This window comes from Capsicum annuum, chromosome 6, assembly GCF_002878395.1.
Source record: "Capsicum annuum cultivar UCD-10X-F1 chromosome 6, UCD10Xv1.1, whole genome shotgun sequence".
NCBI classification, from domain to species: domain Eukaryota; kingdom Viridiplantae; phylum Streptophyta; class Magnoliopsida; order Solanales; family Solanaceae; genus Capsicum; species Capsicum annuum.
Window position 1 is genome coordinate 2,927,411 of NC_061116.1, and position 21,166 is coordinate 2,948,576.

General features: G+C 35.3%; 1 protein-coding gene across 3 annotated transcripts; it reads right to left on the bottom strand.

Annotated features, from left to right (window-relative positions):
• Positions 1-2,383: 2,383 nt before the first annotated feature.
• Positions 2,384-20,323, bottom strand: LOC107873623 (CLIP-associated protein). 3 transcript variants are annotated; one of them, XM_016720542.2, is made up of 21 exons: positions 19,824-20,323; positions 12,198-12,353; positions 11,988-12,050; positions 11,542-11,610; positions 11,219-11,384; positions 9,972-10,133; positions 9,710-9,807; positions 8,734-8,808; positions 8,550-8,618; positions 8,377-8,462; positions 8,171-8,288; positions 7,959-8,057; positions 7,499-7,832; positions 5,476-7,268; positions 5,205-5,306; positions 4,885-4,989; positions 4,665-4,739; positions 4,514-4,582; positions 4,371-4,439; positions 3,737-3,838; positions 2,384-2,835 (listed from the first exon to the last, which is right to left on the bottom strand). In XM_016720542.2, exons 1-21 carry the CDS (start codon positions 20,154-20,156, stop codon positions 2,674-2,676), a joined length of 4,305 nt encoding a protein of 1,434 aa, XP_016576028.1. In that variant the 5' UTR covers positions 20,157-20,323; the 3' UTR covers positions 2,384-2,673. The 3 variants fall into 3 exon arrangements, with proteins under 3 accessions (XP_016576028.1, XP_016576029.2, XP_016576030.1); XM_016720543.2 differs by lacking the exon at positions 19,824-20,323 and adding an exon at positions 17,794-17,913; XM_016720544.2 differs by lacking the exon at positions 19,824-20,323 and adding an exon at positions 17,172-17,287.
• Positions 20,324-21,166: the final 843 nt, after the last annotated feature.

Sequence of the window (21,166 nt, forward strand, 5' to 3'; positions counted from 1 at the left end):
TATTTAAAATGGAGAAGGGATTTTAAAATTAAATGACAAATAAATTACACGTGGCAGGTTTTAATTGGTTATTTCATTCAAATTTTAACCTTTCACGCGCTCGTTGTGTGTATACACGCAGAGGCAAATTTTAAGTAAAAATAGTGTATTTACGACGGTTTAGGTAAGTTTCATGGAGTAATATGTCGGAAGTATAGTTTAGATGTCTTTTTGAAAAAATCGAACAAGTTCAGGAGTACTTTATGTATTTTCTCTTGGGAATATATTAATATTACCAGTATCAAACATCATAAACGACATAAGTCTCACACAAAACTAGATATTTATATTTGTATCTTTCTTTTGTTTGGATTTTTGCCAAATTAATATAAGAATTGTAATAATAATAATATATTTAATGTAGTTTCATAAGTGAAATCTAAATAAAATCGAAATATATGTGGTTGCAAACCTTATTTCTACTTTTATTCGGTAGAATTGTTTACGACAGACCTCTGACTCAAAGAACAAAGTTATTGAAGCGTGAATGTAAGAAAGTACAATAGCACAATAGGAAAATTTAAAGCAAATGGAAAAAACAAATAGTAACATACATCGAAGGGTAAGAAACTACAAATAATAAAATGTTACTATTGTAAGGAGCAGAAATGAGATTGGCACTATGTCTTCCACCTATAAACTATGACAACACTCGATTACATGTAAATTTTTTATTCTAATTTATAATATAATTTTCATATTTTTCTATCTAGAATTATGTCAATAATTTAACATAATTGCATATTTAAAATAATTACATAATTTTAATATAAGGAAGGAGTAACTGTAAAATGCCATTTCCATTTTTCAAGGAATCAAAAAAGGAGAGATTGGTAGAGCTCATTTTTGTCAGCGGCATTCTCCTTTTTATCTATCTGAAATATAAAATTTTTACATACACTTGAGTCGAGAGAAATTTGGAAATAACCTCTCTACCTCCTCGAGATAGTGGTAAGATTTACGTACACTTTACCATCTCCAGACTTCATTTGTGGAGTTTTACTAGGTATATTGTGTTGTTGAAATATGGAACTTTTTCTAACTGTGAAATTAACATGTTTATTGGAATGTCAATTATTATTTTTCACATGAGTTTAGCGATTACATCTTTACTTGTCTACTTTTCTATTTTAATATGTCCAACAATATTTGTCTATTTTTTAAAATTAATGAACAATTTACCTGTTTCTATCATTTTACCCTTAGAGGTCGTTTGATGTGAGGTATAAGGGATAAATAGACCCAAAATAAAATAAAGAATTATTTTATTCCATATTTGGTTGAAGGTATTAGTTAGTACTGGAATTATTTATTCCACCATTTACACCATAGTGATGAAATAAGTTATCTCATATACATAGTGGGATAACTAATCCTGGGTAATTATTCCGAATAACTAATTCCGGTACTAATTATTTTGAAATAACTCTTTTCCAACCAAACGACCCCTTAACATTAGATGTTATTCATTATCTAATGCATTTCTCCAAACATTAAATTTATTATATTCAAAAGATAATATGATAAAACTACCTATCATTTACCGTCTTTTAATCGCTGTGTCAATAGAAAAGTGAATGAATAAAAATAAACCGAGGGATTAAATGGCACAATTGTTGAACTTTGGCAGAATACATAAATGTCTTTAAACTTTAAAAGTGTTCATATGTTCAATTGAAATATGTCATATTAAATGTCTTCTAATGACAAATTTAAGCAGCAGTTAATGTCGATGTACAATGAGCCTTCAATTTACTATGTTCTAACACAGGCTATTTGTGAAAGGAGAGCCGTAACTGAAAACATTGTTGTGATTAGGATTTCGCATAAAATACCGAAAATCAAATTACTGAATCGAACCAAAATATGTTATAATTGATATTTGGTAATTCGATATTTGAAAGTAAAATTTTAACATTTTGTTATTCAGAATTGAGTTTGGTACAAGATATATATATATAAAATTACCAAATATTGTACCGAACCAAAGTTTAATTTACCATTTACCAAACCAATGTTTATAAGTATGGTATGTGGTACCTACATTCAAATATTGATTACCAGATTATTGAATTCGAATTTTGAAAATACCGAACCGAATAGCAAACGCCCACCCCGAGTTGTCATGCGACGAGAAAGTCGTGGGTTCAAGCAATGAATACAACGTCTGCCAGAAATGCAACGTAAAACTACGTAAAAGAGACCCTTGTGTTCCGACCCATTCCCAAACTCCGTGCATAGCAAAAGCTTTAGTGCACCGAGTAATTCTTTTTTAACACTGGCCTATTTCTGGCATCATAAATATAACTACATGAATGATCTCAAGTAATAACAAAGTTTCATGTTACCAGGACATATACTTCAATGTATTATAAACAAATCATCCCAAAAACTGTTGATTTCACTATGAGCACAAAGGTCACTTGTGTACAATAATCACATTTCTCCCCACACCTCTCTTTCAACTATCAGCCAATTTAAGTGAAGAAACACAAAAAGGATAATAAAAAGAATACAACTTCACACACCAAAAAAATACACATTCATTCACACAGATATACAAAAGACATTAAATCACAAGATTCACAACTACACACCATCAACCTACGACGAATCTCAGAAAAGCTACACCAGTTAACTATGGCTAGCATCTACTGGCGTACCAGCTCTTGCCTGTGATATTCGGTTAGCATAAATAGTCACTAATCGCAACTGTGTGCTGTTCAGCCCTTCCAAGTATGGCAAAAATGCTTTGCCCAGCATGATGTATATGTCGACCAAACAGAATACAACAGTCTGCCATACCAAGAAACGTTATGTACGTCAATATATAGCTACACATAAAAATAGTTCAGTATAGACTGGGTTTTAATCGCTAAGTGCATTTATCTAATCACGAGTATATGAACCACAATACAACTAAATAGGAGACAGAACGTAACGTGACAGCATACTAGATACTTGTAGAACTTTGGCTCGAATACAAAAAACATATTTGAGTCCATAAACAAGATGCAGAATTTAACAACCAATAGAGATGAAAAGCGACACGACTTAACAGTTTGTTGGCTAAACGATTTTGTTACTTACACAAACAAAACAAAATGGAATTTCAGAAGAGAAGCATTATTGAAGTGCCTCGTGAGGAACACGTCATTCCAATAATTTACTGCTTCTGGTCCAGGTATGCATGACAACCATCGGAAAAATCATTTTTGCTTACACCAACCTATGGCCTATCATACATTAAGGGGAGTCGTTTAGTTGGTGGGACAAGGATAATAAACCCAGGATATTCCATGGAATTGTTTTCAATTACATTTGGTAATGGGTATTATTTAGTCCCGGGATTCTTTTATCCCATCGTTTTAGGATAGATGGTGGGATAAGTTATCCCATATAGAAGCGGGATAAATAATCCCATGGGATATCCTTTGTCTATCCCATCCACCAACCAAATGACCCCTAAGGGCAAATCGACAGGTAGAAGAGTAACCCTTCAGGCTATCTAGTTATCACCACAATGTAAAGAGAACAGCAAGATACGCACATCGGACATACTACAGAAGCACATCTCACTTCCTACTTCCCTTTCAAATTAAGATGTGAAGTTACTGGATATCTTTAGTTCTGCTACTCCTTTCAGGTTTCTAACTAAACAAAACAGCTGAAAAACCAGGAAAACAGTGATTTTCACCTTGCGGACATCAGCACTCTGGTTTCCAAAAGCGTCAAACAGGGAAGGCAAGAAGGAAGACAGCTGAGACATCAATTCCTCCTGAGAGAGTCTCCCAACAAGCTAAAAAAAGAGATAATAAGTTCACATCAGAAATCAATTCACTGATAGCAATTCCAAGCTTGGATGTATTAGCAAATGACATAACTACCACTGTAATTATACCTTGACACTGACAACTCTTTACAATAATAATTTCACTACATGCTAGCAAAGAAATGTTGTGAAGTTACAATGATAGCGCATGAATGTCATGTATACTTAGAACTAATAGTAGTTGCATATTAACATGACAACCTTGCTTCAAGAACAAGGACAAATTCATAACTGTTGGGGAAAAGATAAATGTTGAATGTCTTGTGAATTGCAAAGGGAAAAAAACTGAAAATTTTCCCTCCTTTAAATGGAAATCAAGAAGATCATATGCAGGCAACAAAACATAACGCTTGCCAACAACGGTCATATATGGATGATTTCAACTCTAAGCGCAACACAGAAAAATGAAAGGAAAGGAATAGAGTCAAAACATAATGTATCCAAGAACGCCCTAAATTAAGAGTTGGACGAGTTGGAACAAACTTAGTCAGCAAATCACCTTTGTCAAACAGTTTATACAAGTTACAAGAGTCTTCTCGTCTTCGGTGACAAGCAGTGGAACAATAACCTGCACCAGAAAATATCAGACAATGCAAGAACTAGCCCATTATCGAAGGAAACTCGGCACAATCTAGCGCTTACACTTAAGCATCTGAATGGGTCGTACTGGGACAAAATCGTAGATAAACAATTCTCAGCTTCATTTGCAACCTGAACAATGTTGCAACACATTAAGCAAAGAGAGAAATGAAAAGTTTCAATATACTTAATATTTTCAGCCACGGAAGTTTACTTTTGCCACTTCATCCTTGGTCACGTGGAGCAGCTTCTCAATTATGATCTCAATGGAGTCCTCCATTGCATTTTTCTGGAACAACACAAAAGTAAGCAAATTGATAATGGAAAAGAAAGGTAAGAAATGCGTTGATAACAACTGTTCCTCTTTATTTTAGAAAAAGAGGAGGATCATAGAGGACCTCCACAAGTGAACACTGAAAATACAGCCTACAAACCTGATTCTTCAGCATTTCAAGAATCAGAGATAGGGCAATTTCCCTTGTCCACGACTCAGAATCATCTAACACCTCAAGTACAGCAGTTAATATCTGATTGAAGTACTGCACAAAACCAAAAGGAACAACTCATGAGATCCATATCCTTTTAAACTTTTATTAGAAGAACTAATTCCGAAGAACACAAATTAACCTCCAACTATTTGGAACTTGACAGAAAACCAGTGAAATCAGACTGATTCCGAGCCTTATATTAAGAATCCGAAAATCTAAATTAATAAATTGAATAAATTAGCAGACGGATTTCAATGGCAATATACCTTGACCCAGATGGATTGATCATTAGCAACAGAAGCTTTGACCAATTGTTGAAGTGCCTCCCGCTTGTTAGCAGCAGAACTACCATCATCACCATTGCAAATCTACCCAAAAGTGGAAAAAAAAAAGCAGGGTAAGCCCACTGAAGGTTTTTATCTTCAAAATCTTACAAAATTAGATTTGAAGAATGGTCTAAGAGATTCTTTATATTGGAAGTGAAATGTGACAATACAGCACAACCAGAAGGCATAGATGGACCAAAAAGAGACTCACCAAATGAAGAATATGAGGGATGCTTGGCCCAGTTTCCAGAGTTGGAATTATCTTGAGAGCAAAAAGTTTTTGGTGACTAAGCCCCAGGTCAGATAAAGACCCATTATCAGCTCCGGCATCATGAGCAATCTGTAGATGGTCTGAATCAACTAACCCATTGACGTCCAGATGAGGAGTGGAGGTCTGTTCTATGTTTGAACTGCTGTCCTTGCTTTCCAATGTAGTCAATAATCCATCATTCTCGCTTGTGGAAAGGGTCCCAAATTTCAAATCCTTGGCTTTTGAAACAGAAATATCAGTGTTGGGACCAGTTTCCACACCATGATAGAAGTCCTGAGTACCATCAGACAACTGGCCAATAGACCTATTCATATAGGTTGGGTCTAGAAGAGAGTTCCACTTTCTCATGCTATCAGCATCAACGGCACCACCAGAATACCTTCCAAATAGATTACTCTTCTTTGAAGTGCCAATATATCCATCTTCAGATGATGTTCCAATAGCATCAGATGGATCATATGAAGACTTGGATCGTTGTTTTTCTTTCTTGCTCTGCACGAAATTCATCAAATCCACTTCTATACGAGGTGTGCGCTGCTTAAGAGCCCGTCTCAAGAAATTTTGTTCTTCAACTGATAAGCTAAGAATAAAATTCAGAACTCCTATCGAGTCGAAGTGTGTGTACATTGATATAATGCAAGAAATGGCTGCATCTTTCAGTTTGGTATTCTTATCATGGACCAAAGGTGTCAACTTCGCAAGCCATAACTTGAGGATGCCAATGTTAGCAGCACCTTCAGCATTTGAAGGATTCTTATTAAATGAGCCAATTGCAAACTCAATTACAGCGAGTTTAGCTTTTGGAGAACGCTGCTCATCTAATGAACGTAGCAAAGCTGGCAAAAGGGAATCTATACCATATGACTTGCTAACTATTTCTAGCGTAGTTGAGCAGGGCTGCCTCACCAGTTCTTTGGGATCAATTAACCGCGAGAAAACATGTGGCAAGATCCTCTCTACATAACTTTCAAATGGCTTTCTGCAAGCAGGAATAAGATCTGCAAGAGTTGAAAGTGCTGCCTGTGCAACTTTATGATGGGGATCATCAAGATGCTGGAAAAACAATTTCATAACCTTCTCAAAACTTTGAGTGATTTCCTGAATACCTCTAGGGCCCTGCTGTAGCAAAGACCGGAGATAGCTGAATGCAGCTACCCTGGCTTTCCAATCTGAAGTAGAATTGAGACCCTCACTTAATGCGTCATTTAGTGAAGCAGGACCATCCACATAACTAGATAGATCTCCCAGAGGAAGTTGACTGTCATCAAAGCTCCTCCTCCTACTAGCTGACATTCTACCAGCTGTATTTTTTCTTAAGAGAGGACGTTGAAAATTGGGAACGTGATTATTGTGGGAGTCCCTAACAGCATCTTTATAAGGTGTCTCTAAGTATTGTCTGTCAACATGTGAGTTCATTAACCGCCTAATGTCCCTCAGCTCGCCGTTCTCTTCAACAAGTCCTCTATCCTGTAGCTTTTCCGAAGCTCTTCTTGCAGTGTAGGAGTTGAGTGCCGAAAAAGTCTCATGATCCGCACTACCTCGGTATGATGCTTTAGCTGAATCCTTTGAGGCCTGGATCTGAGTTATGATATCAGACAAAACCAACCCACCATTGCGATTATTTCCTTTAGTCATAGCAGATGGTGCATCATCCAGTAAAGCATTAGTACGACTTGTTGATGCAGGAACAGCAAGAGGGAATGGTGGATCACGGGATGAGGGCGGGTCAACTCCTGCACTAGGGTACAATATAAAAACATTTTAAGCAATACAACAATACTCAAAAGTTATGGCAGTGATTGAAATGTACTTCTATCAGAATCATAGAACTACTTGAAGACAACACCTTTCATGACGTCAATAATTAATTAAACACATCAAGCTTTTCTTCATTAAATCATTAACTACTTAAAATGCATCAAGTTTCAAGATGCACAAGAATAATGGAAGAGGAAACAATCACCTAGATCCAAACTGGAGGAGCGACTTCTCTCAGATACATCTAGACCTTTGAGCAGGTTTTCTATAGCAGAAACTTTCTGTTTGCTCGCGTGAAGTACACTCTCGAGGCTACGTTCCACTCCCACAGGTTTTGCTTGAGGCAAAAGCAGCCCAGAGGACAGGGACGTTCCTGCAGGCAAATTGGTACTTCTATCCATGGAAACTATTGCAGATGTTCCATAACCAGGTAGATGTGAAGTAGATGTTTGAGAAGCAAGTGAGAAGTGTGAACTCCTCTCTCGAACAGAGGGAGAAGTGTGTCGCTTATGAATACTACCATCTTCCTCATTTATGATCTGCACAAATCACAATAGTTCCACACTTTACTCCACAACATCGGCCTTAAAGACTATTTCGGAAAAGATGCCCATTATCTGTCTTGGAAGGATGCTGGCAGTAATTTATAAGAGAAAAGAGAGTACCCTTTGGATAGCAGGATCCAAGGACGAAAGCAAACGCCTAGAACGTTCTGGCCAAGTTCTTGCAAACATTCTGTACAAAATTCTTGCAGTTGATCGGACCTGTTGTTAAATCCAAGGGATATGAATTGCCAACAGATCTTGAATCGAATTAAAGGGGGTATACATGCAGATAACTATGCCAAAATATGATACTCAGAGTTCAACAAGCATACCTCACCCATTGCATCAGAGACACAACACTTTATAAGGTCTTCATAGAGCTCTGCTGAACGTTGTACCTCAGATGCATCAGGCCAATGTTCAAGGATCAGAAGTGCATATTCACAGCATCTGTCATCGAAAGAAATTAGAAGAACAAACAGGCACTGTAGAGAACTAAATCAAAAAGGATCTGTTAATTAGAAGAAGCAGATCAAACCTTGCACGAAGTACTGCATTTTTGTCATTCTTTGCACAATCAGCTATACGAGGAAGTGCCCGACCAACTTTGCAGTTACGCAACATCTGAAATGAAAAAAAGCAGCAAATGATTGACAGATACTGCAATTACAGGCAAAGAAAGATAAGTTCAAGCAGCACATAAATCATTACCGTCTTTATGCAGTTATCAGCAGATTCTGCAATCACAAGAACAGTTATCACAACAAGCTTGAAAAGAACCTGAATTTCAATGAGGATGTCATAAACTCGCGTATGTTAGAGCAAGTGTAATCCATTATCCCTAATAAATTTATAGAAGTATAAGCACATGGATAACTAGATCACTTGTTCTCACCGGAATGAACATCTCAGCACATGCCTCAAAATCTCCCAACAGCTCTTTTGATAAGAAGTTTAGTAAATGACATGCCTATCATTCACATAAGACGGTGGATTAACCTTCATGAATGTCAGAACTCAGAACATAATCCGTTTAGTAAATGGTGGTGCACAGCAATTCAGAATAAAACAGAAGTCTAAACTAACCCATCAACAATACGCAAACGCAAGCAGCTAAACAAGCACCTTGCTTGCACGGTAAGAACATTCAGGTGTGTATCTATATTGATGATATCCGTTTGAGAAACTTACACAATGCTCACACTTCCTCTTCTTTTTCCACCTTTCTACTAAAATAACAACCAACGTAGAATGTCTAGTTTTCCACACCATTTTATTTAGCAGATCATTTTTCATTTTTGACTAAATTTGTTTACCAAATCTTACTGAAGATTTGCTGATCTCTCTATCTGATAAAAGAAATATAGAGAATATGCATTAGGAACATAATTCTTCCATGCCTAGGTGTAACCCTAGCACCTGAATAAATGCAACAGAAAAGAACGGGGAGATTCTCTTCGACTCCTGCAAGGCCTCTGTACATGATCAACTATTTCCTAGAACAGAAAACCTAGATGGAACTGGACAGTAATCAGTGTTGGGAACATAGAGCAACACAAAAGAAACTTCAATACCATGTCCACATTGACTTAAGTACTATATTAGTGACTAGGATATAGGGAGAGGAATACAAAACCAACTTCTGTCAGATTTTGTATCTGACTGGTCTAAAAGGAGGTAAGACCAAGACATTTCAGACAGGTGCATCATGGTAAATGAAAGCCAGGCTAATAAAGGTAGTGTGGCACAGTTCAACAAACTAGAAATAAAAAGGACATGTATCTCATAGAACACATACTTCTCACAAAAAGGTATCTTATAGGCCCACAGGCAAAATATATGACACAGTAGCCAGCATTATGGAACCAAACCTGTTTGATTATGCTGGATCGCCGATCTGATAACTGTGTGCTCAAAGGGCCAACAAGTTGCTTTAGAAGCCCACGAAAACAAGGATAATCAGCTGCACCTAATGGAACAGAATGACGGATAACATGCATTATCAACTGTACTGGCTTAATTAGTAGGGACACCACATATGACGATGCGACCATAAGACCATAAGGAAGCGTTGCACATCAACTCAACAAAGGAAGAGAGGGGTTATCTGGAGGTGCAAAGTTGGTAAAATACCTCCAAGAACAAGTGCTTCAACTTTCTGCATAGCAGCGATACGCATTGACCAATCTTTTTCTGGTACAAGAGTGGAGCCAATATTCTCGAATTCCCTTAGCAGTTCCTTTTCTGAATATACTTTAATTGGGTCGACAGGCTTTTCTGTAACATCACCATCCGCTGCACAAGAACAGAGATCAAACTAAAATCATATTAACAAGTAACTATAGATTATTTGCTTGCATTATTTGAATGCACTGATACCAACCCACCTCTCAAGACATATTTCAAAAGAAAATATAGACAAAAGTAGAAAGAATTGAAGTGTTTTGGATAAACACATCTACAGCAGTTGTTTAGTAACTGTTTTCTGGATTTGCTGCAGTTAGTCTAGGAGTTATTTGTAGTTTATGGTTTAAGTTTTATCCTACTATATTCTCTATAAATATGCAATTAGGATTAGTTATTTAGGTATGAATCAGAATCAAAACTACTATGTTCTGGAGTTTTGTCCTCTCCATACAAACAACTTTATTGGTGTAATTGTGTTTAAGATTCTTGCACAAACAATTGCCCATAAAATTATTTTCTTTGTTCTATTTCTTCAGTTCTTTACTTCTGGTCACTATCAATTTCCTCCCTGTATTTTTCCTTCCCCCATCAAAATTGACCAAGCACACCAATCTTTTGGCTTCAACTTCCCCTTCTTTATGATTTCTTCTCTCCACCATTTAATTTTTGTTGGAATGTTTGAGGTTGAGATGTTTCCTCTGCTACATGCTTAAGTAACATATCAAGGAATTCAATTTCAAACCCATTCATATTAACTCCAAATGCCTTAGCCGCACTAATTTAATCCACTTGGATGTTTCAATGATGGTAGGATTTTGCAGCATCTAGCTGCCTGAATCAGACCAAGGGAGAGAGAGACAGTCACTGATAGGATGGGAGGAGAACTCCAAGTCTGAATCACTTATACGAGATGGGCATGTCTCCGCAATTGGTCTTGGTGCGCATGAGAGACAAGACTCTGTTCAGAGCCAGGTACATTAAAATAATCTTACAATCCCATAACAGGCAAACATTTTTCCCATAACAGGGCAAACATTTTTCTATGCTCATAAACCTGCTGCACAACTATGCCTTTCCTTCCCTCCCCCCTTCCCCATCTCTTCTGTTAAGTGATAATCCTTAAACAAAAAGAACCTGCACACAGGACATGTATATAATAAAAGTCGAATCGACATAATGGTGCATGTACATACCTCCAAAGAGAGACACCTCTCTTGTTGAACGTTTTGCTTTAGGACTGCTTTTCTTGGAACTAAGACTAGCAGATTTCACCTCAACAGCTGAATAATTCTTTGAGATTCCATCTGTAGAGCAACTTTTAGGCTCAATCTTCTCAAGTCTCGCATTAATATCTTTTAGCTGCGGTAGTTAACAAGTTAAAACAAACACTGAGCAGTAATTTTGTTTACTACATCACATTCTATTAACCAAGTAAAAATTGGAAGAAACTCGGTTCATCACACGGGATGTTCAAAGAAAGAACCTAGAACGAAATCATCTAAAGCTAAAGGCATACCAACATGGAAGGAAGATGATGGCGCTGAAGCTCATCGCGGAACTGGGGTCCAACCTCTGAATACATCACCTGCAAAGAGGAAACATAGAAGAATATTTATCAAGCAAAAGAAAATGGGAAGAGTACCCTGCTCTTTTTTGTCTGCTAAAAACAAACTCTATCCAGAAGACATATGAACTGTTTAAAGATTTACTACTTTTGGTGTAAACAACAATGTCTAGAAAATATAGAATCTATTTTTGATGTCGCGTATTACATGTAGAAAGTTTTTTGGTCTTCTTACTGCAATTTCTTTTGTGATCTGCGTACCAACACAGTATATATATATATTACCATTGTCAGGAAAAAGGACAAAAATAATTGGTTTGTCGAGGCACTGGGGACTAATTAGGAAAGGCAGTTTGACCAAACACAAGAAATTGAGAAAAAGATAGCAGTATAGCAACCTCGATACATGATAAGGCTGCTTCCCTCACTCCATGATTAGGATCATTCAACATTTGCAAAATCTGATGATAGCAACAAGGAAAAAGTATGTTAAAAACTTTTTTATTCTCAAACAAAAAAAAGCTACAGGTTATTCTATGTAGCAGAAAATGGTTTAGGTACATAAGTCCTGCTAAATGAAATTCAAAACTAAATATCTATTAACATACTGGAGGAAGAATAGCCCGTTGAAGGGGCAGCTCTGTCGACGCAAAAAGACCAATTGCTGATGTAACAGTACGAGCAAATTCTTCTCGAACTCTAAAGCTTTTGTGCATCCAAGCATAAGACCCCGCCCTCTCAACTATAATTGTTGGTGAAGAAACCTGTACAGATTATAACAATCAATGAAATCATTCCAGTTTTTTACCCTCATCTTACCCAAAAAGAATTTTAAAAAAAGGAGATTAAATGATTTGTGATGCTTATGTAATCAACATACGAATGACAACTATCTGATAATTGTTTCAATTTCTCATTATTAAGTACGAAGTATATTCCACAGCAAAATTGGAAGAAAAAAGATAACTGAATGAACTAGAGGTCTAAAAAATCCCCTCAAAGTGAGAAAGTATTCTAACTGGGGGAAGAAAACTGTATTTACACAAACACCCATTAGTATCACCATTATGAGACATATACGATAACTTCAAAAGGGTCGCTTAGCATTACAGATCATTTTGAGTTGGTTATACGATCAACAAAGGCGATACGTATCGAACCATGTAATTACTATGAAATTAACATTCCAAACTATAGAAGAGTCAACTGTAGTTTGTGGCATGGTTCTCTCTCACCCCCACCCCCTCTCATCTCTATGTGCTGCGCATGTGAGGAATATGAATAACAATGTACATCTTGCATTTTGTAACCCGATCATCTAAGATTAACTTTTCACTACTAAAAATTGAGTTGCGCAAATTTTTCTTTTTTTTGACACTGTTCCTGAGGACTAGAGAACAATATCTACAATACTGTGTGAAGTATCTTACTTGGAAGAAGAAAAAAACCGTATTTACACATACACCATTAGTTTTTCCATTAGGAGAACATATACGGTAATTTTGAAAGGGTTGGATTACACTACAAATCATTTTGAGTTGGTTATGTGATCAACAAATGTGGAACGGCACGTCTATAACCTGGTAATTACTATGATATTGACATTCCAAATTATAGAAGAATCAACTGTAGTTTGGTACTGTTCTCTCTCTCCCTCTCGCTAATCGCCTCATAATGGCGGTTTTGAGTGCACACATGGGAGGACTATAAATACACAACATATATCTAACCTTTTCGCCCAGATCACCTCAAATAAATTTTCACCACTAAAGAAATCAAGTCAGACAATTTTTTTCCTTTTTCTGCATGCAGTCCTTGACGAGGCCAACTGGGCCTTGTGGCTACTGTGGTTGATCTGTCTTGATGCAGCTCGAATTCTGATTCTTGATCACTGCATTCCTTTTGGACATTCAATTAGTTTTTTTTTTTGGGGGGGCCATACAATAAGCTATCATTATCCTTTTCTCTTCATGTATTTCAGCTCAACAACCACACCCAAAAGTTAATTCCTCCAACACCAGAAAAAAAGAAAACAGAAATCCCAAGCCCAGCACTTGTACCAACCCCTATTAATTAAAGACTAAATTACTATAATCTCTCTGTGATAAGATCAATAGCAAATAGACCCCTGTATTTCAATACCATATACTTAATCCCCTAACATAATGCTTATAAACCTGCACAAATCACAAAATAAACTACACCTAAAAAACCCAATCAGCATTTGATCCCACCATTATTAATTACTTCCTCGATTCACTTTTACTTGTCATGTTTTGCTTCTCGATAATCAATCTGCATGAACTTTGACTAACATTCCAAGATGTGTTTTCCCGTCATATTATAAGGATACCAACTTGTAGTATTTTTCATATACTCCCTCCATTTCATCTTACTTGGCCGCTATACCCAAAATATATGTTTCATTTTACTTTATTATTTTAGCAAATCAAGAGAATTTTAGTACTTTTTTGCCATACTACTTGTAGTATTAAAAAACTACATAAAATAATAGTCGAATTTAGAGTTCCAAAGCATCACTAATAGGGTTAGTTTAGTAAAATACATCTCTAATTAACGCTTTCTTAATTGGTGTGCTAGGTCAACCGAGGTCAAGTAATACGAAACAGATGGTGCAGTTTTCAAACATCTAAATTTAAAATTTAAATTATTAAGTTAATCTAATTCAACTTAGCTTCAAAGATTAGTCAAATTGACTCTCGTGAAGATTCAGAAGCTGTGAAGCCAAAACGTGACAAGCAAAAGTGAACAGAGGGAGTACTAGTAAATTACTTTACGGCCAAACACATCGGCAGGCCCCTCAATTTGGCAAGAACTTTCACTTTGGCGCCTAAAATGGACAATGTTCATTAAGCATCTAAACCAACTACAAACGGTGTCATTTTGGCACCTTTTTGCATCAAATTTGGTGTGTGGGGTGCCACTCGCTCCGACGTGGATTAAACGGCCAATTGATTTGTGCCAACTCATTTTAAATTGTCACATCATTATATACACCCACAATTATTATTATTTTAAAAAAAATTCCTCCCCACCCAACCCTTCTTCTTTAACCTCCATTAAAGGAGGTTGAATTTTTCATTCCCTTTATGAACTTTTTTAATCGAGGCATTTGCAGCCATGGCGTCGCCGGAATCTCTTTGGACTTTGGTGTTGCCGGAATCTCTTTTTCTTGAGCTTTATTTACATATCTGAGCCTTAATTTTTTAGAAAATTAATTAACAAAAGAAAACATGGCTACTTTGGGTGTTGATATTATAGAGGTTGGGTGCTTGGAAGTGAATCTTGCAGACCAAATTGTATTTTAATAATATTATATTAATAATCTTCTTTAAGAGTTAAATTTTCCAATGTTCAAAAACAAAAATCTTCTTTAAGAGTTAATTATCATATTGATACAATATATTACTATTCGTGTATGAATTAGTAACTCAATTTTATTAGTTTTGTTCCCATGGATATATTTTAGACAAAATTTTATTTTCTTCACTTTTTAGATTATATTGTTAGAAGTGATATGGAAAAAAACATTCAAATAAACCATTCTCTAAGAGATAGAGGGGGTTTAGGGGTACCGTTAAAGGAGTTTGAGCTTAAAAAAAGGGGTAAAAGATAGTGGGATGAAAAAAATGGGGAAGAGTATGATAAAATTAAATGAAAATGGGCTAAAATAACGTTGTCTACACTCAGTTTGTAATAACAGCGAAAGGTGCCAAAGTGACACAGTTTATGGCTACTTTAGGTGCTTAAAATGAACAGCATTCACTTTAGGTGCCAAAGTGAAAGATCGTGTCAAGTTGAGGGGTATGTCGATGCACTTGGCCTTACTTTAAACAACTCTGTGATACAACAAATTATGTATATACGTTCATTTATTTAAAGACAACAACAACAACAACAAACACAGTGTATTCCCACCAATTGGGGTCTGGGGAGGATAGAATGTACACAATCCATACCGCTACCTCCGAAGAAATAGAGAGGTTGTTTCCGATAGACCCCCGGCTCAAGATGAAGAATAGGTATCAAGGTTATAGTAAAACATGAAACAGGATGGGTGGCATAACCGAAAAAGAAATAGGAAATAGTAAAAGTGGAAATAAGGGAGACACGAAAAATGGGAGCAATACATTTATTTAAAGACCATACACAAATTAACATCAATTCCGCCAAAAAAAAACCATAACTTTAATCTCAATAAGAGCAAAAAGATGATCAAATTCTACTCCCTCCATTTCATATTACTTGGCCCTTTCACTAAAAATAGTTACTTAAACTTACTAGTCGAATTTATGAAATCACCAGAGTGATACTATAATTTTTCCTCTCTACTCTTGGTATTGAAGTAGTCATATTTAGAGTTCCGAAGTATTATTAGTAAGGTTACTTTAGTGAAATACAGCCTAAGTAAAGTTTTCTCAAGGACGTGCTAGGATAATAAAGGGGTGTGCCACGTCAATAGGGCCAAGTAATATGAAACAAAGAGAGTACAACACAATTGCATATACATTCCTTTTTTTCAAGATCATACACAAATTAACATTAATTCAGGAAAAAAAAAAAACAGAACTTTCAGCTCAATGAGATCCCAAATAGAGGATCAAATTCCAGTTTACAGACTTACCTTCTGATCACGAAAAGCAATCATGCAAAATCAATGGTGAATTTATGAGGAAAACACTAGGCATTTTATATATGTTTTTTCTATATTAACTATTATATTCAGAACCCATGCTACAAGAAGAAGAAGGAGGAAAATTTTTATTTTTTTTCATTTTATATATATATATATTAGTAGGCATTTTAAAAATAAAAAATCAAGAATTTAAAAAAAAAAAAAAAAATGTCAAGCAGCATTAGGGTTGGAATTAATTTATTTTAAAGATGTTAAGGAGGGTAAATAAATAAAAGTTAAGTTTAAGTGCTAAAGTAAGTTAGACAGACAAGTTTAAGAGGGGTTTGATGTATTATCTCTAATATTATATTCTGGCACTCAAATGGCGCACACGGTTGAATATCAAGTTATTTACCTTGGAATTAGGATCAATTCTCACTTAAATACAATTCACCGATGTTCTAGAAATCATAAATTCGCGATTATGCAAAAGTGCATACCTAGGATCAATTCTCACTTAATACAATTTTTCCATTCTTATTTTTTTGCCACTGTAAGCAGAAACACATACCTACATTAAAGCAAGCAGCAACCTTCTAGCATCTCTAACAGGATGCTTCGCATCGCCCAATCGTTCAACAACGGCAGGCAATAACGCATTAAAATGCAACTTCAAATGCATCTCTCCGTAAAATTATACATTTTATGTATATATTGTTTAAAAATTGACATAATATTATATACTGGCACTCATGGTACAAGAAGGTTAAATGGTGCACACGGTTGAATATCAAGTTATTTACCAAGGAATTAGGATCAATTCTCACTTAAATACAATCCAACGATGTTCTAGAAATCCTAAATTCGCGATTATGCATAGGATCAATTCTCACTTAATATATGTTGTAAAAATCCTAAATTCGCCACTGTAAGCAAAAACACATACCTCCATTAAAGTAAGCAGCAATCTCTAACAGGCTGCTTCGAATCACCCAATCATTCAACAACAACAGGCAATAACGCATTAAAATGCAACTTCAAATGCATTTCTCTGTAAAATTATGCATTTTATGCATATACTTTTAAAAAAATGACATAATATTATATTCTGACGCCTATGCTACAGGATCAATTCTCACTTAAATACAATTCATCGATGTTCTAGAAATCATGAATTCGCAATTATGCAAAAATGCTATTCTAGTAACACTATAAACTATCTATTCGAGATCATAAACATCCTCAGAAGAAACTACAGGCACAGATACAAACAAAACACTCCTAAATTCGCGATTATGCAAAAATGCAAGGAATATAGGATCAATTCTCACTTAAATACAATTCACCAATGTTCTAGAAATCCTAAATTCACTACCATGAGCAAAAATGCATACCTCCATTAACGCTAAGTTATAATTCTCACCTAAATACAATTCGTGATGTTCTAGAAATCCTAAATTCGCTACCATAACCGAAAATGCATACCTCCATTAACGCTAAGTTATCAATTCTCACTTAATATACGTTGTAAAAATCCTGAATTCGCCAATGTAACCCAAAATGCATACCTCCATTAAAGTAAGCAGCAACCTTCTAGCAAAATCTCTCACAAGCTGCTTTGCATCGCCCAATCGTTCAATAACACATTCAAATGCATCTCTACATAAAATCATGCATTTTATGTATATAATTTTTTTTAATTTATATAATTTATATTCTGGCACTCAAATGGTGCACGTTGTTGAATATCAAGTTATTTACCTAGGAATTAGGATCTATTCTCACTTAAATACAATTCACCGATGTTCTAGAAATCCTAAATTTGCTACTGTAAGCAAAAATGCATACTTCCATTAACGCTAAGTTATCAATTCTCACTTAATATATGTTGTAAAAATCCTAAAGAAACAATAAACTACAGAGTAATACTATAAACCTAAGTTGCGAGGACTCTTCACTTTCGATGCCGCACCCGTGTCGGATTCTCCAAAAATACACTAGCTTTGGAGAATCCGACGCGCACCCGCTAACAATTTTGAAGAGTCCAAGCAACATAGCTATACACTATCTATTCGAGATCGCAACCATGCATCCTCAGAAGAAACTACACGCACAGGCACAGATACAAACAAAGCCCTCCTAAATTCGCGATTGTGCAAAAACATATACCTCCATTAAAGTAAGCAGCAATATTCTATCAGCATCTCTAACAGGCTGCTTCGCATCACCCAATCGTTCAACAACAGCACATAATAACGCATTAAAATGCAACTTAAAATGCATCTCTCCGTAAAATTATGCATTTTATGTATATGTTTTTTTAAAATTGATATTACATTATGACGCCCATGCTACAAGTTATTTACCTAGTAATTAGGATCCATTCTCACTTAAATACAATTCACCCAAGTTCTAAAAATCCTAAATTCGCGATTATGCAAAAATGCAAGGAATATAAGATCAATTCTCACTTAAATACAATTCACCGATCTTCTAGAAATCCTAAATTCACTACCATAACCCAAAATGCACAAATACCTCCATTAATGCTATAAGTTATCAATTCTCACTTAATATCAAGACACCAACAGAGTAATACTATAAACTATCTATTCGAGATCACAAACATTCTCAGAACACTGCGTACAAAAAAAGCACTCCTAAATTCGCCACTGCAAGCCAAAACGCATACCTCCATTAAAGTAAGCAGCAATCTTCTGGCAGCATCTCTAATAGGCTGCTTCACCTCGCCCAATCGTTCAACAACAGCAGGCAATAACGCATTTTATAAACAACAAAATGGGATAACACACCGCTAGATAATAAAAGAAACAACAAGACACCGACATAGCAATACTATAAACTATCTATTCGAGGTCACAAACATCTTCATAACACTACGAACAAGAAACTAAGAAACTACTGGCATAGATACAAACAAAGCACTCCGAAATTCGCGATTATGTAATACAATTTGTTCATTCTTATTTTTTTGCCACTGTAAGCAAAAACACGTACCTCCATTAAAGTAAGCAGTAACCTTCTAGCAGCATCTAGCGCGCTGCTTCGCATCACCCAATCGTTCAACAACAGCAGGCAATAACTCCTTAAAATGCAACTTCAAATGCATCTCTCCGTAAAATTATGCATTTTAAGTGTATATTTAAGGTTAAATGGTGCATGCTATTGAATATAATGTTATTTACCTAGGATCAATTCTCACTTAAATACAATTCACCGATGTTCTAGACATCCTAAATTCGCGACCATAACCCAAAATGCATACCTCCATTAAAGTAAGCCGCATCCCTAACAGGCTGCTTCGTATCGCCCAATCGAGGCAATAACACATTAAAATGCAACTTCAAATGCATCTCTCCGTAAAATTATGCATTTTTATGTCTATATTTTAAAAAAATTGACATAATATTATATTCCGATGCCCATGCTACAGGATCAATTCTCACTTAAATTCGCGATTATGCAAAAATGCTATTCGCGTAACACTATAAACTATCTATTCGAGATCACAAACATCCACAGAACACTACATACAAACAAAGAATTCCTAAATTCGCGATTATGCAAAAATGCATACCTCCATTAAAGTAAGCAGCAACCTTCTAGCAGCATCTCTAACAGGCTGTTTTGCATCACCCAATCGTTCAACAACAGCAGGCAACAACGCATTAAAATGCAACTTCAAATGCTCACCAGACAAAACAGCAGCTGAAGCAAGTGACTGTAAAGCACCTTGACAAACCCTAAAATTGTTATCCTTCAAAAGATCTAAGCAAACATCGACGAGCGAAGTAGCTTCGTTAGTCGACAGGGTTTTTCTAGAACCTTCTAGAAACTGATGTAGATGTTCTACACCTGCCATTCGTTCCTTTGTGTCTTTTGCACGCGCTAAATCAAGCGCCGCCTCCATTGGTAACAAGGTGATTTCGGGTTATCGGGTCAGATCTGTGTGTGAAGTGTAAAGAGTGGTTCAATGGAAATGGTGGATAGAGAGAGAGAGAAAGGAAGTAGAAGTTTGTAGTGTGAAAGTAGAAGAAAGAGAGAGAAAAAAAGGGAATACAGGTTAAAATTTGAAAAAGAGTAAAGAGGGTGTTTGAATATGCCTATTTTTAATTGTTTTTTATTTTGACGTATTTTTTTAATTTTGGTGGTGTTTAAGAAAGTTAAAAGTAATTTAATAACCGATTTTTAGGCAAAAAAATAAAGTGTACAAATAAACTAAAAGTCATAAATTGAATCTCAAATTTTGGTTTTTGATTTTTAGCTTATAAGTTACTTTCGAAAAGTCAATTCAAACACTCTCAGTACATAAATACTTAGTCATTTGACTCGACATATACATTAAGTAGTCGTTTGGCCATGAAAATTACTTTTTATTGGAGTTGGAGTTCAAGATGAAGTTGGAGTTGGAATTGAAATTGGAGTTGGAGGTGTGTTTGACCATGTCTTTTTGGAAAAAAAAAATTTAGACTTTTGAAAAATATTTTTTAAATATGATTTTATGTCCTCTCAACTTTTAAAAATTATCAAAATCACCCAACTACTAATTTACCTACTAACATACAACCAAATTTTGAGAAAATAATTTATATGTCTTCAATTGATAAAATAATTATCAACAAACTACTTATTATGATTGTTATTCTTCTAAAATTTGAATAAAAATATCACAAGCATGAGCTAAATAAGTTCATCTAACCATAATCGATTAAATAGAGAAAAATATATTTTGATAAATATGATTTATAGATATAAATATATTTTATATATTATAAAATTTGTTGATGAAACTTCTTAATTATTTTCACTTGAATTAATTATTTTATTGAATTTGATCTTTTTAAAAAAAATTACGGAATTTAGTTAATAAGAGAGGTTTGTGTAATAATTTAAAAATTGGGGTTATATGTAATAATAATG